The sequence below is a fragment of the Lycium barbarum genome, chromosome 6 (genome assembly GCF_019175385.1).
Source record: "Lycium barbarum isolate Lr01 chromosome 6, ASM1917538v2, whole genome shotgun sequence".
Lineage (NCBI taxonomy): Eukaryota > Viridiplantae > Streptophyta > Magnoliopsida > Solanales > Solanaceae > Lycium > Lycium barbarum.
This window is the reverse complement of record NC_083342.1, coordinates 131,780,835-131,794,024: the sequence shown is the minus strand read 5'-3', so window position 1 is coordinate 131,794,024 and position 13,190 is coordinate 131,780,835. Positions and strand designations below refer to the sequence as shown.

General features: G+C 30.6%; 1 protein-coding gene across 1 annotated transcript; it reads right to left on the bottom strand.

Moving 5' to 3' along the window:
- Positions 1–3,752: 3,752 nt before the first annotated feature.
- LOC132644685 (upstream activation factor subunit spp27-like) lies at positions 3,753–6,034 on the bottom strand. Its single transcript, XM_060361292.1, has 5 exons — positions 5,977–6,034; positions 5,828–5,884; positions 5,479–5,654; positions 4,078–4,227; positions 3,753–3,839 (listed from the first exon to the last, which is right to left on the bottom strand). The coding sequence occupies exons 1-5, from the start codon at positions 6,032–6,034 to the stop codon at positions 3,753–3,755; spliced, it is 528 nt and encodes a 175-aa protein (XP_060217275.1).
- Positions 6,035–13,190: the final 7,156 nt, after the last annotated feature.

The following is a 13,190-nucleotide window of genomic DNA, read 5'->3' as shown; positions in this document are numbered from 1 at the left end:
TTTCTAAACATTCCAATTTATTCAACTAGCATTTTAATCCATAAAATAGTATACTATTGTTTATATGATATATATTATACAATTCCTTGAACAAGTATATATATTCTTGTACTTATATATTACGTATATTTCACTATTATATACTATATATAACATTATTTTTTATGTATATTAACTAGTATATACTATATATAAAATAATTTGTTATGTATAGTAAACATACATTATTGTATATGTTAGGCATATATTGTTTATTAAATTAAATATATACAAATATAAATTTAATTGAGTTAATTTTCCTATTTCATGGAAGAGAGAAAAAAATTGAATAATTAATATGCGGCAGAAAGGAAGCCACGTTTTATGGGATGGGGTTTCAATTATTAATTAAGATGCTATTTTAGTGGTAATCCATAAGTAATTATATTATTCTTTCCATATATTGTATATTGTATATTGTATATTTTACATGTTATTGTAGAGTACAATTGGTTGACACATGGAGTAATATATTCATATATTAGGTATATCGTAATTTTATATACTATATACACAAATAATATTATTATATTATACACTATATATAATATACAAACTTAAATATATTAATTTCGACTATTGTATTCACAAATATTTTGTTATCATCTTTTTAGTTAAATATACCAATTTGAATATACCATATACTTTTTAAGGTATATTTTCATGTACATTTCTTATACCATATTTCCATATATCATATATTTTCATGTACTTTTCTTAATATTAATATATTCAAATAATTTCTTTTAGTCACAAAAAAATAATTGAATCATCATCAAGTGAAATTAAAAAAAAAAAAAGAATAAAAAGATGGAAACGAAAGAAAAAAAGTCTTCTTAAAACGGTAGATGGAATATGGGATTTGAAGTTGATTTTGTTATGTTTATTTGAAAAATTACATTCTAATGATTTTGAAAGAAAGAAAGTAAAAAATGGATATGCATTAATAGTAGTAACTCCTAAAATTAAGTATTATTAATATTATAAGAATGTAAAAAGTTGTATTTTTGTAATTAAGAAGTTAAAACTATGAATAAGTTGTATTTATGTAATTTTTTTAAAGTAGTTATAATCTTTTTAATTACCATTTGAAAAAGTTGTATTTGTATGACTTTCCCTTACTATTATATATAAGCAGGGATATAGAGCTTTTATCGTCCTCACACCACAATCCATTGGTCATGAAGCTGCCACATGGGCTATTGTTTGCTTTTTCCTCCAAATGTTTACTTTTGTCATTGTTCCTTTCTTAAGACCCACAGGCCACATGGGCCTTTGTTATTGGTCAATATTGGAGTAGTAACTGATTTTTTTGTTCCTTTATTATTTTTACCCCATCCCGAAATATCTTTCATGTTTCACTTCTCGTGGATCAAATTACATAAATTTTTAACCAATAGATCTTTTTAAAAAATCACTATATTGATAGATATTCGTGTAATTTTGAATATCTAAATTTTAATTCTAGAAATTTTAATTCGAGAACACTGAATTAATCTAATTCAATTTAGCTTTAAAAATTAGTCAAATTACCTTTCGGAATCGAAACGTGACAAATATGTTGAGACAATATTATTCGTCCTATACGTTCTAGTTAAAAAAAATTATTGTGTTAGATGATTCTAGAAGATGAAAACATAAGTACTTTTGTTAATACAGGTAAAAATAAAATACATTATTAAAATCTTAAATGAGTTTAAGATAAGCACAAAATGAGTTTGAAGCAGACCGGAGTTAGAGTATTGGCTATGAGTTTGGTCAGATCTGAAAATTTTGGTTTAAACTCTGCATTTGTTTTAAAAATTCATTGATTATGTATTGATTGTTAATTTAGAACCGAATAACTTAAAATATTAGAATTCAGAACTCATAAACTTTAAATCCTGACTCCTCATCTGATTTGAAGTAAATAATTTCAACAATGAAAGTTAAAATGTTAAATGAGTGAAATGAAAGTTTTGCTTTCATATATTACAAATTTACTTATTTGAAATTTTAATTATTATACAATAAAAAAATGTAACTTAATTCTATTTCTTTAATTACAATGTCTATTTTTATATTTTGAATTTGGGCCCGAACTCAGCACGGACCTCGTAAAACTATTTGAATATATATCCTCCAAGAAAATGGAAGTAAAGATGAAATAAGCAGATCATTTGTTGATTTGAGTTCCAATGTGCTTTGCTTAAGATGTAACCTTACGCTGGAGTTCTCAAAAGATATTTAACTTATTTTGTTGTGTTTGGTGTGCTTATGAAAGTACAATGAATTAGGGAAAAAATATAGGGTAACTTACATAAATAGCTATAGTTTCTAGGTTTCTAACCAACTGCAGCTACTATTTTCTTAATTACAATTAGTAGCTACTTTTTAGCTATTTCGCGTGTATTTATGTGTATTTAAATACGTAGTTTCAAAATACAGGCAGTCAAATGCAGCTATGCTTTGGGTGTATTCAAATACACTTTTTTCTCCTTTGCAATACAGAAATACAAGCGAATACAAAAAATATATTGTATTTACACTAAAAAATAAAGAATACAGTCAAATCTGGCCAAATCTCCAACGAAAATACAAAATACACTGTGTTTAAAATGGAAAATACAATCAAATTCGATCGTATCTCCAGTGAAATACAAAATACACTGTATTTACACTCAAAAAGATGGAGAAGACACTCAAATCCATTTAATAAAATTAGATTATTCTTTGCTTTGAATTTACTTTAATTTATTGTTCGCCTGAACGCTGAAGATGTGGATGAATCGACCTCAAGCGATTGATTGTAAAAAAGTCTGGTTTTGAATTGTGATTCTCATTCTATCATTCTCTGCAATTTTTAAGGTATTGATCGAAGATGGCGGCGATGGTTGTTGTTCTGGGTTGTTTGGATGAGCAGACGGACGGGTCGTTTCTCGCTTCCTAAGGAACTAGTGAAGAAGGGAGTAGCGGTGTGAGAACTGGAATTAGAAATTTGCTATAAAAGTCAAATTATAGCTATGGATGGTAAATACCTCTTAATGTTAGCTATACCATGTAAAATTTAAAAAATATATATCTACTGCTAAATATATATTTTTTTAAGAAAGAAATAAAAGTTGTATTTTGTTTGATAAACATCTTTTTGAGTATTTTTTCTTTATATTTTAGCCTAAAGGACAAGGCCGTAAGGGTAAGTAGAAGTGCATAAGGTGCGTGTGAATTCGAGGCAAATATTCTAAGTATTGGTATAAATTGGGTAAGGTTAAAGGAAAGGAAAGAAACGAAGGGCTAAGTGAAAAAGAAATAGTAAAAGATACATTTTTTATCAACCTTAAATATCAATTGGTACTTGGGAGAGATTTGGATGGAAAATAAAGAATACTGGCAAAGCATACAATTCTCCCGTGGTACTTTGAGATCAATATTCTCTACTTTCCTCACATTTCCCAATGAAGTAATTTGATCGAATTATAACAAAAAAATCTCCCCACCATTTTCACTCAATTCTTGACCTTCATATTCCTTTTGCTTCCAAAGATGAGAAGTAGCAATGCCAGGGAATTGTATTTTTTTTTCTTCTTTACCAAAATTCAGGTTTCAAACATCGACTTGTTGATCATAGTTTGAGTTCAATTCTCATTAGAAAGCAAAAAATTTGGACAATCACCAACACCTTGAACCCAATTAGTTAAAGTCAAACTATATGAATCTTTTTTATCCAGCCATATTCAGGTTGAGTTTTTGTACACAGCTGATTCATCATAGTTACACTTAACTGTCAATCTACCACAATCCTCTTCTATCTGATTGAAGGGCTAGCACGGCAAAAGTGAACAAGAATAATCACATCCATTGCAAGAACAAAAAAGAAAATTCAACCAAAGTAATTGACAAGGAATCGACCAAAAGAGGGAGAAAAGAAATTTCGCATGACTATTAATACTTTCAAAGGTCAAAGATAACAATACTTATGGAACATAATCAACATATATGCATGACCTTCGAAGACAAATTACCCTCATTGCCAATTGCAAGCAAGCTACAAAATCAGACCTCTTTTTTGATAAAATGAGCAGTCAAGAGCTTTGTAACCGTGAAGCCATGGAAGGAATCAACTTGAAATAGTTCTTTTAATCTTTCATCACAGATGATTGTCTTCTTATCAGATGGATCTTGGAGAGAAACAAGCACACTGTCAAATGCCTAACAATACAACCACTGGGTAACTTCTATGGGATGGGATTTGCTCCAGTAATTTCTATCCAGTAACGCTCAATACCCTTTTAATTCGTGCCATCTGTCCAAGAAATATTCATATCTCAAATAGAAGTTATCGGATGAAGCTCTTTATTTTCTAATATAGAAGATATTAATTACTCTATACAAATAGCACAAATAACTATTAGACAGTTATAAAGACATCCCTTAATATTTCATTACATAGAATCTTCAATCACCTAGATATGAAATATGAAAACACCAAGAAACAGGCATGTGATTAACATATGAAGCCTTAGTTCCACCAACCCAATTTAGAGTACTGCATGTTTCTTGAAACCGGGAGGCTACACATGTTATTTATAGGATTCAGAAGCAACTTTAGAAAAAAGTAAGAAGGTACTATAAGCGGAATTATTTGTTGAAAGGCGTCAATATCATGGCTATAACAATAAACACACACACATATACTATATAGCAGTACCGTGCTCAAATGATTAACGATACCGGAGGTTTAAAATTTATTTTCTTGGGAAAAGAAGGAACTAAAAGGACAAAAGGCAAAATAAGTTGGTAGAATCAATTAAACATGAAATAAGTTGTTGTCCAAAAGAAAAAATGGTCACAATTTTGGCATTATCTCATATTTGAATTCTTGTTATGGCAAACTTGTTCAAAAGGATATTGACATAACTAAAAACAAATAAAACAAGATGACTAAAGACAAATTAATAGTCATGAATAATATGTTGTTGCTTTGAAGTTAATGGGACTATCAGATAAATTTGTTTAGCAGATTCAGAAGTTCATGGATTATCTTGTGTTACGTGAAGTACAATCGATTCTTGAAACATAAAGAGAATGTCAATTACAATAGATTCTTGGACATTAAAGAGAATGTCAAACCTTGAATGCCTTTTAACAGTTAATATTCTTATACTAAATTATGATTAGATAATGTTTTAAGGTAGCATATGTTCTGAATCTCCAGTCAAACTCTTTTTTTACAAGACGAAGCAATGTCATCCTGAAATTAAATGCGTTAGATTCGAGATAATATGAAACATAGAAAAGTTTTCACTACCAGAATCGTCGTCACTTATATACAATTGAATGACAACTTTTTATAAAGAGTGACAACTTTTTTTATAACAAGGAATATGTTAACTGAATGAGTATTAAAACCAAAACAAGAACTAAAGATGGTAAAGCATGTGAGCAGAAAATGCAACAAACCTGCAGCTCATTTTCTTTTATATATTGCCATATGTGCTTGATGACATCAGCTCGAGGCAATGCATTTTCACCAATACCAAAGAATTTCACAAAGGCATCTAATAATCGAACTGGAGCAAGAAAACCAGATCCTGCCCCTTTCTGCTTTTTCTGTTTTTGCTTTGGCTCATCTAAAGCTGGTTAATTGAGAGTTGTAGATTTGGCTTAGCAAAATGCTGGATATGTCATCAGTTGGAGAAAATCTGAAGCAAATGCTTCACCATATTGCAAGCAACCTAGATAAAGAACGGAAAGCATTTCGGAAAATCGAAGCCTGTTACTTTTTTGGCTTCTAGCAATTTAGTCTCACCTTCTTCTCTGCCTTTTTTTGGTGGCCTTCTCTTCACAAAGGAATAGATTTGAGTAGCTGCATGAGTCGAAGAAAAACATCCTAAATATTGTGAAATGGCTCATATTAGAATTACACAATGAAATTATCAATAGAAAAGTAAAACTTACCATCTATATCCTCCGTAGGCCAAATGTGCTTGGATAGCACCTTGTTCATCTGGAACATGTCTATTGTTTTGACCCCAAAAATTCCGCTCAAAACCTCATCACATAAATTTTTTCGCTTGTGCTGTGGGTTTTGTAATTATTCTCCCGGATATAGGCCCAAATCTTCTTGACAACCTACTAACCAAAAGGTATACAGGAAATTATATCGAAGACAAAGTAACGATCATAACAAGGAATTTCATACAAGTTAAGCATCACCTCTGGTCTACCAAGTTTTGACTCGCCCACCAGTTTCTGAAGCTGTGGAGAAAGTGCACATGGTTTGTTAAAGCCTCCTTTCCTCTTTGCTTCTCCATTCAATTTCTCAGACCTTCTTGAAAATATAAAATACAACTTGGTGTGAACAACATTAGACAAAGCACGGTTTACAAGTGTATGATCAAAATTAAGCTAGGAATAAGCTTACTGCTCCTATGATAGCTTTATTCTATAGCATGAATTAGCTGATACTTGCGAAAATTATCAGTAAACAATAACATCTTGATTATGTACGACCAAACAAATTTTTTCTTTCAATTACTTTTTTCTTTTACTCCTAATATCTACAAAGTATATGCGACAGCTAGCAATATGATAGAATGAATTGAAGAAGTTATTCACGCTGAATCAAATAATCGACTCAATGCATTGAGATGGATTTCTCATAAATCAATCAATCAATCAACTACGTTACAATCCCAAACTAGTTGGGTTCGGATATGTTAATCATCTATATACATTTCCCTCTATACCCATTTTATTCCATTAGTAGATAATTTATCTTCAAGGTTAAATTAGGAGTCTTCAAAACTAGAGATTGCTTTAACAAAATCCCACACTCATTACCCTGACTTACAAGTGTTTAACTAGTCTAAGTGTAAAAGTGTAACAAACTAACAACAACAATTAAGTATGTTGACACCCAATTTTGACCCTCATTTCTTCCAATTCATTCCCTTGAGCTTCTATGTTATTAACAAACTAAATACTTTATTTTCACTACTGTTTTTATTGCTATTACTATTAATATCATTATCCTTTTTATTATTTTCATCTTCACTATTTTACTATCAACATTACTAGCATTATTTTATCACAAATTTTACTGGATTGTCATTATTTCATTTTAAGATTAGTACTTGTTAAATTAATTATAAGTCAATACTTTATTAAGTACTTTATTTTCTACATATTAATCACTAATTGTCATCACATAATATTACATGGTGTAATTTAATTACTTAGAAGCCCAAAAAGAAAGCTAGAGGAAGAAAGAACCATCAAAAGCCTTCATTTTAGCTTGAAATTCCGCCCAAAGCAAGCCCAAAAATAGCCCGACATAACAGCCAATGTATATGTATTCTAGGTCTTTCTCAAATAATAAAATACCGAACTACCCCTCAATTAAATCTGGTCAGCTGCTTTGCCCATCACCTTCACGTGAGGTTTGACTAAAAATGAAAACAACTTTCCCTTTCCTATCATTTTTCCTCTGTCTTTCCATATTAGCAGGTTTGCTTCACCACTTCGGTGAAAATAACGGCTCTGATCACATTGACAAAGCTGCCTTACCGCTGCCATTATTTTGTGTGTTAGAAGCTCCAACCCGTAATGCTCTTTATACTAATTTTGAATTTTAAAGGCTCAAGAACCCTAGAACTTTTCATCTATAAATATCTCTCTAGTCCTCAGTCGAAGGGATGTTTTTGAACATCCAAAAAATAGACCTTCAACAACCTGGAACATCATCAAAATCTTACTATACATAACATTTCATCTTTTTACTACTACTCTAAACTTTGGGATCTTTTAAACTTTTCATTCGTCGAGGTTTGAATTTGTTCATATCGAGAGATTAGATTCGAGGCCGATGCCCCATATCGAGAGATTAGATTCGAGGCCGATGCCCCATTCACTGCACCACAAAAAGGTACACCGGAGCTGAAGAGTTTCAATTTGAGACTCAACGACGCCGCTTACGAGAACCTTAAGGAGTTTTGTTTTCAGACTCAGCGTCGTTGCTAGACCCGAACCTTCATTTACTCTCACACTTTTTCACCCTCTTTCTAAAGCATCCGAACAGAAACTGAAAAGAGAGCAGCAAACAATTGCTGCATTACTTTATTTTTGCCAATTAATTAATTTCCTTGTATGTGTTATCTTTTTGATATCTTGCTTAATACTCCTAAACATTGTGTTTAGTCGAAATTAGTTTATTTGATCACATAGGTATTTGTCTCTAGTTAGTGCTTTAAAACCAACGACTAAAACTTATAAGACTCTCTATTTGCTAACCACATATTTTAAATCTAAAATGACTTATAGTTTAGGTCAAACTTTGAGCTCAAATTAGTTCTCGAGAAGCACCAAAAATAAACATTTTACAAGTTTTTCTCAAAATCCTTTCTTCACAAAGAATCAACTTTCAAAAACACTCATAGTCATTTTTTTTTAAAAGAAAAGAGAAGAAAATATTCAAGTTGAAATTTTGAGATAAATTGATTTTCAGGCATTTAGTCGTGACCATTTCGGCACAGTTCCTTTCAAGTCCAAAAGACTTATTACCAAACCATGACACCATTTTTCTTAGCCCAAATCTGAAGCATCTTTCATTGTACGTATAGTTTCTTATTCTAAACCATTTTGAGAATACATTTACCATGCATTTTTTTCACTAGCCTTTAGTTAAATTATTAAGTCCGGCAGGTTAACCATTATTAATGGATCTTAAAGGATGCTTAATACCTTCCCTTTAGATTAATTGAACCCTTACCTAGAATCTTTAATTAGACCATAAGCAAATTTAACTTTAGACAATGACTTTATTAACTTTAGGTGTCCTAATTCACCATAATAATTAGGTGGCGGCTCCTTAACTTTAATTAACCTCAGAATTTTCGATATGTTGTAAACTATTTGACTCCGGTTAAAATATGGTATAACAATGTATTAGTCCTATGTGTTGGCATTGCTCATATTTTTATGTCTAGTTTCCTTATAGTCTGTTTAATCGTTATGTAGGACACACAAGGACAGAGGGAGGAAGGGGCAAGGGGTTCATCCGAACCCCCTTCGACGGAAAATTATATTATTTATACATGGTTAAAATTATTTTGTATGAAATATCGGTAATGTTAGAAGACGACCTTCGATATCTGATTATTACATGATGTAGGTCAGTATATCTTTGGAGAATAAACGGCCTCCTCGAGGGCTACTTAAGCCACTTTAGTGCAAACCAGAAGGACTGGAGCTGTTGGATAGTTGACGTTGAAACCTTTTGGCTTTTTTGTGTGTTTACTTTTTCATATTTTGAACCCTGAGTAAAAATTCTGGCTCCGCCATTGAGGACACAGTTTAACCATTTCAAGCACCAATTTATTTATCCTCTATGCACGGTTCTTTAGATGCATTCATTTCTTATCTTATACAACCACACATATATGTTAGCATTTGCAACACACTATAATTCAATAAAAGAATTGAACTTTCGCCTACTACGCTAACACTATATGAAAACAAGTCCAGAAACAAAAGGGTGTCACGCAAATTCCTCTCTATTCCCTCCTCCAATAAATGAAATAACAAAAAATAAAGAGCTTGTCACCGTAAAAGACAACCCTTTCCAACAAAACACAAAAAGGAAGAAAATAAAAAGGTCTAACAAATGGTAGAACAAAAGGAAAATTTGAGAGAGGAAAAAAAAAAACAAGAAACCATACCGCAAATTCTTCTTTGCCCCTATGTCAACATCATTTCCCTGTTTTTCTTCAGAGCTCTTTCTTGACATTATCTGCTTCTTGCACGTAGTCGTTTGGAGTTTCCTGAACATGGGTTCGAAGGAAAAGATCAATTTGGTCCCTTATAAATGCTTTCTTGTCAAGTAAATCCACCCCAAATTCCTCCTCAAGCCTCCTACGAACAGTGCTAGCAGTGGCAGTTTCAAGATCAGAAACTCTTAAGTATTTCCCTGAGCCGCTCAATCAACACTGAATCCGACACCATTCTTAAAAATCTAGAAACGAAAAGGTATTAGTGTTTCATGGACACAAGTAAACCTAAGTTCCTGAGAGAAACTGAGTTGAACGCCGTCAACAAAAAGAAAAGACTCTGTCAATTGTCAAACAAGGAAACTTACAAGTACAACTGCACCAAGATTCTCTCTTTTCTATTTTTTGCTCTTCTTTTATTTTGTCTTTTAACTATCAATTGGGGGACTTAAAATTTTTGTTTTTGGTACCTTACAATTAAAAAATGTAAAGGTTAAGATTTTTTTTCCCTACAAACAATTTGTAATTATGTGTACAGGGTTGAGAATCTATTAGAGGTCAAGATCATAACGTTTAAGTTTAATTCTATTACACTTTTTGCGTTGCCAATTGATTTTTTCTCCTTCTTCTTTTTATAAAAATAAATGAATAAATACTCGTTAAGTTGACATTTTTTGTGATTTAAGTCACACTACGAGCGGGAGGCAAGTAGGTAATATAAGGGCTGAGAAAGATTAAATTAAAAAAGTACTCCATAAAAGAAGAGATCAGTTCTTGCCTGAATAACTAAATAAAATTTTGAATTTTTTCTTCGCTAAAAATATTTCTTTTGATAAATATCTCTTATTAATTTCTTAAAATTTTCTTGCCGGACCTATTTCTCTATCTTTTCAATTGTTTTGTTTACTTTGTTGAGCGTAAGATTTGTAATGTTCCAACTCACAAAGCATAATTTCTAAGTTTTTAGCTTTCCAAAAATTATTGTAATTTTCATATTTGCAATAGTGCATCAAATTATAGTCGTGCCTGCTTGTTGGATTGGATATAATTAGACTTGGGTTGTTGGTGGGCCTAGCCCAAGAAAGAACGTTATTACACAATCATCTCATAATTTCTTGTTTGAGTTATTAAAAGTATAAATTTCAATTAAAGCAACTCTTGAAACGAGAAAATTTTGGTGCATGGAAGATTTGATCTTCTACAAGAGATCACTTTAATGTCTTTTGTTTACAAAATGATAATTTAAGCCCTGAAAGTAACTTTGACCAAAGTATATTTTGGTATGTGAAACAAATGATGTGTTAATAAGATCTTTTTTTACTCTATCAAGATTGTAGGATTAATTTTAAGGTCTTCATATTACAACTCTTATTTAAAGTTGCACAAGACAATTATTATTTAATTTGTCGTCTCCATTCTTTGAAAAGTCTTGTGAAACCCTACAAAACTAACATACATAACAAGTTGAAAGACAATTGAAGGCGAATAAAATTCTTCCTTTACGTAAATAAAAAATTAGCTTTAAAAGGTCATTTTGCTAAAGACTAGATCAACATTTTCTTATAAAGAATATTCGATATGTATGTTGAAGTTCCTGAACCTTAAGGAAGGTGACAACTTGGTGAGTAACTCTTTACTTTAGGGTACTAATTTTGGCCTAACTGATACAAAGAGGGGCACTGAAGTAACTTCACACTACTTTTAAGGACATAATAGTCACTTACTATTTTTTCTATACCAAAAATACCCTTCAGTGATAAAAGAAGAGATGAAAACTCAAATTTCTCTCTCTTCAAATGTATTTATTGATTTTCTTTCTAATGCACTGAATTTCACTATCTCTTTCCTTAGTGTAATTATTATTTTTCTTTCCAATAAATTGATTAGATAAATTTTCGCTTATAAATAGGTAGACCGTATAGCTAAACTAGGTGTAGGTATAAATGTATAAAAAAAATTAAAGGTGAAAAATTGAAATTAATCTTCACACAAGATCAATTTATGAATTCTAGGTGCTGGAAGAATGGAAAGCTTAAGCATGCTTATGTGTAATCATTGTTTTGTCTTGGAGGAAAAAATTTGGAGTGAAACACCAGCAGTTGGAGTCATTTTCATTAAAGATAAAAGTGGACTTTGTACGCGTGTTGTGCCAAAACGAGTTGTGTCAAATATAATTTTCCTTTATTTTAACAAGACAAGTAGGTATCAGAGCTTATTAAGTCCTCCTCTTACAACTTATAAAGTTGCACAAGATAATTATGATTTCTTTCGATTCAAAATAAATGAATTTCTGGCATTTTGTTTTGTCTAAAATAGATGGATTTTATAAAAACTCAGAGAGCTTATAAATTATTATTTTTCAAAGTTACTCTTTTCTCCGGTGGATTCTTTTAAACTCTTTTACATTCTACAGGAGTACTTTTCAGAGCGCGAATTGCAAGGTCAAATTTATGATTTCATATCTCTAGGATTACTAGTTGTACGACTATAAATTTCATTGAGCAAAAATATTCAAATTGTTTCATTAACTGCTAATCATCATAAAACAAATCTTAATGCTGACTATTTTTACTTTTAAAAAAAGTATGAGAAATGCAAAAGGATAATATTGACAAATGATTCTTTGATCAGTGTAATTAATTAAGTTTCTTAAGGAGTGTGTCATAACTCAAAATTCACTTATTTTGGATTGTAATGAGTATTTATTATGTCTTCTCTATCATCTGAAAAGTCTTGTGTACACTATCAAATTAATATGCCTAACAAGTTGGAAGAAAGTTGAAGATGAATAAAATTATATAATTATTTTGAAAATTTGTAAGAAAATAGTGTTTGTTTTATCTTTGTTATTATGCTGCTTTAAAGTGGATTACTTTTATTTATCATTTTTATTATTATTTCAATATATAATAGTAACATTTTTTCATTGTGTAGATGAAAAATTCAGCTTAAAAGTCGATTTGCTTGCTGATGATTAGTTCAACATTTCCTTGTATAGAATGTTAAATATGTGTGATGAAGTTTTTAGACCTTAAGAAAAGTGGAAACTTAGTGAGTAACTTTTTTACTTTAACTAGACAAGATAAGTAAGTATCAGAGCTTCATATGACTTCCTCTTACAACTTATATTTAAAGTTACGCAAGATAATTATTATTCTGTTAAATCTTCTCCATCATCTGAAGAGTTTCATGAAACACTACAAAATATGACTAACTCAAAAAGTGTATATATATATATATATATATATATATATATATATATATATATATTTGACAGGTGAATAAATTTCAATTTTAGCATATTGTTGCAAAATAATCAATCATCTTTATGATCATAACCTTTACGTGATCATACTGTCTAGCATATATCAATAACATTTCTAATATTATTCTAATTAGAGGGGG

Coding starts and splice junctions, on each gene's coding strand:
- LOC132644685 (XM_060361292.1), bottom strand. CDS start 6,034: ATGTTCCAGATGAACAAGGTGCTATCCAAGCACATTTGGCCTACGGAG. Junction 5,885..5,976: donor GCCTACGGAGGATATAGATG/GTAAGTTTTACT, acceptor CGACTCATGCAG/CTACTCAAATCTATTCCTTT. Junction 4,228..5,478: donor TAAAAGAAAATGAGCTGCAG/GTTTGTTGCATT, acceptor TTGTATTGTTAG/GCATTTGACAGTGTGCTTGT.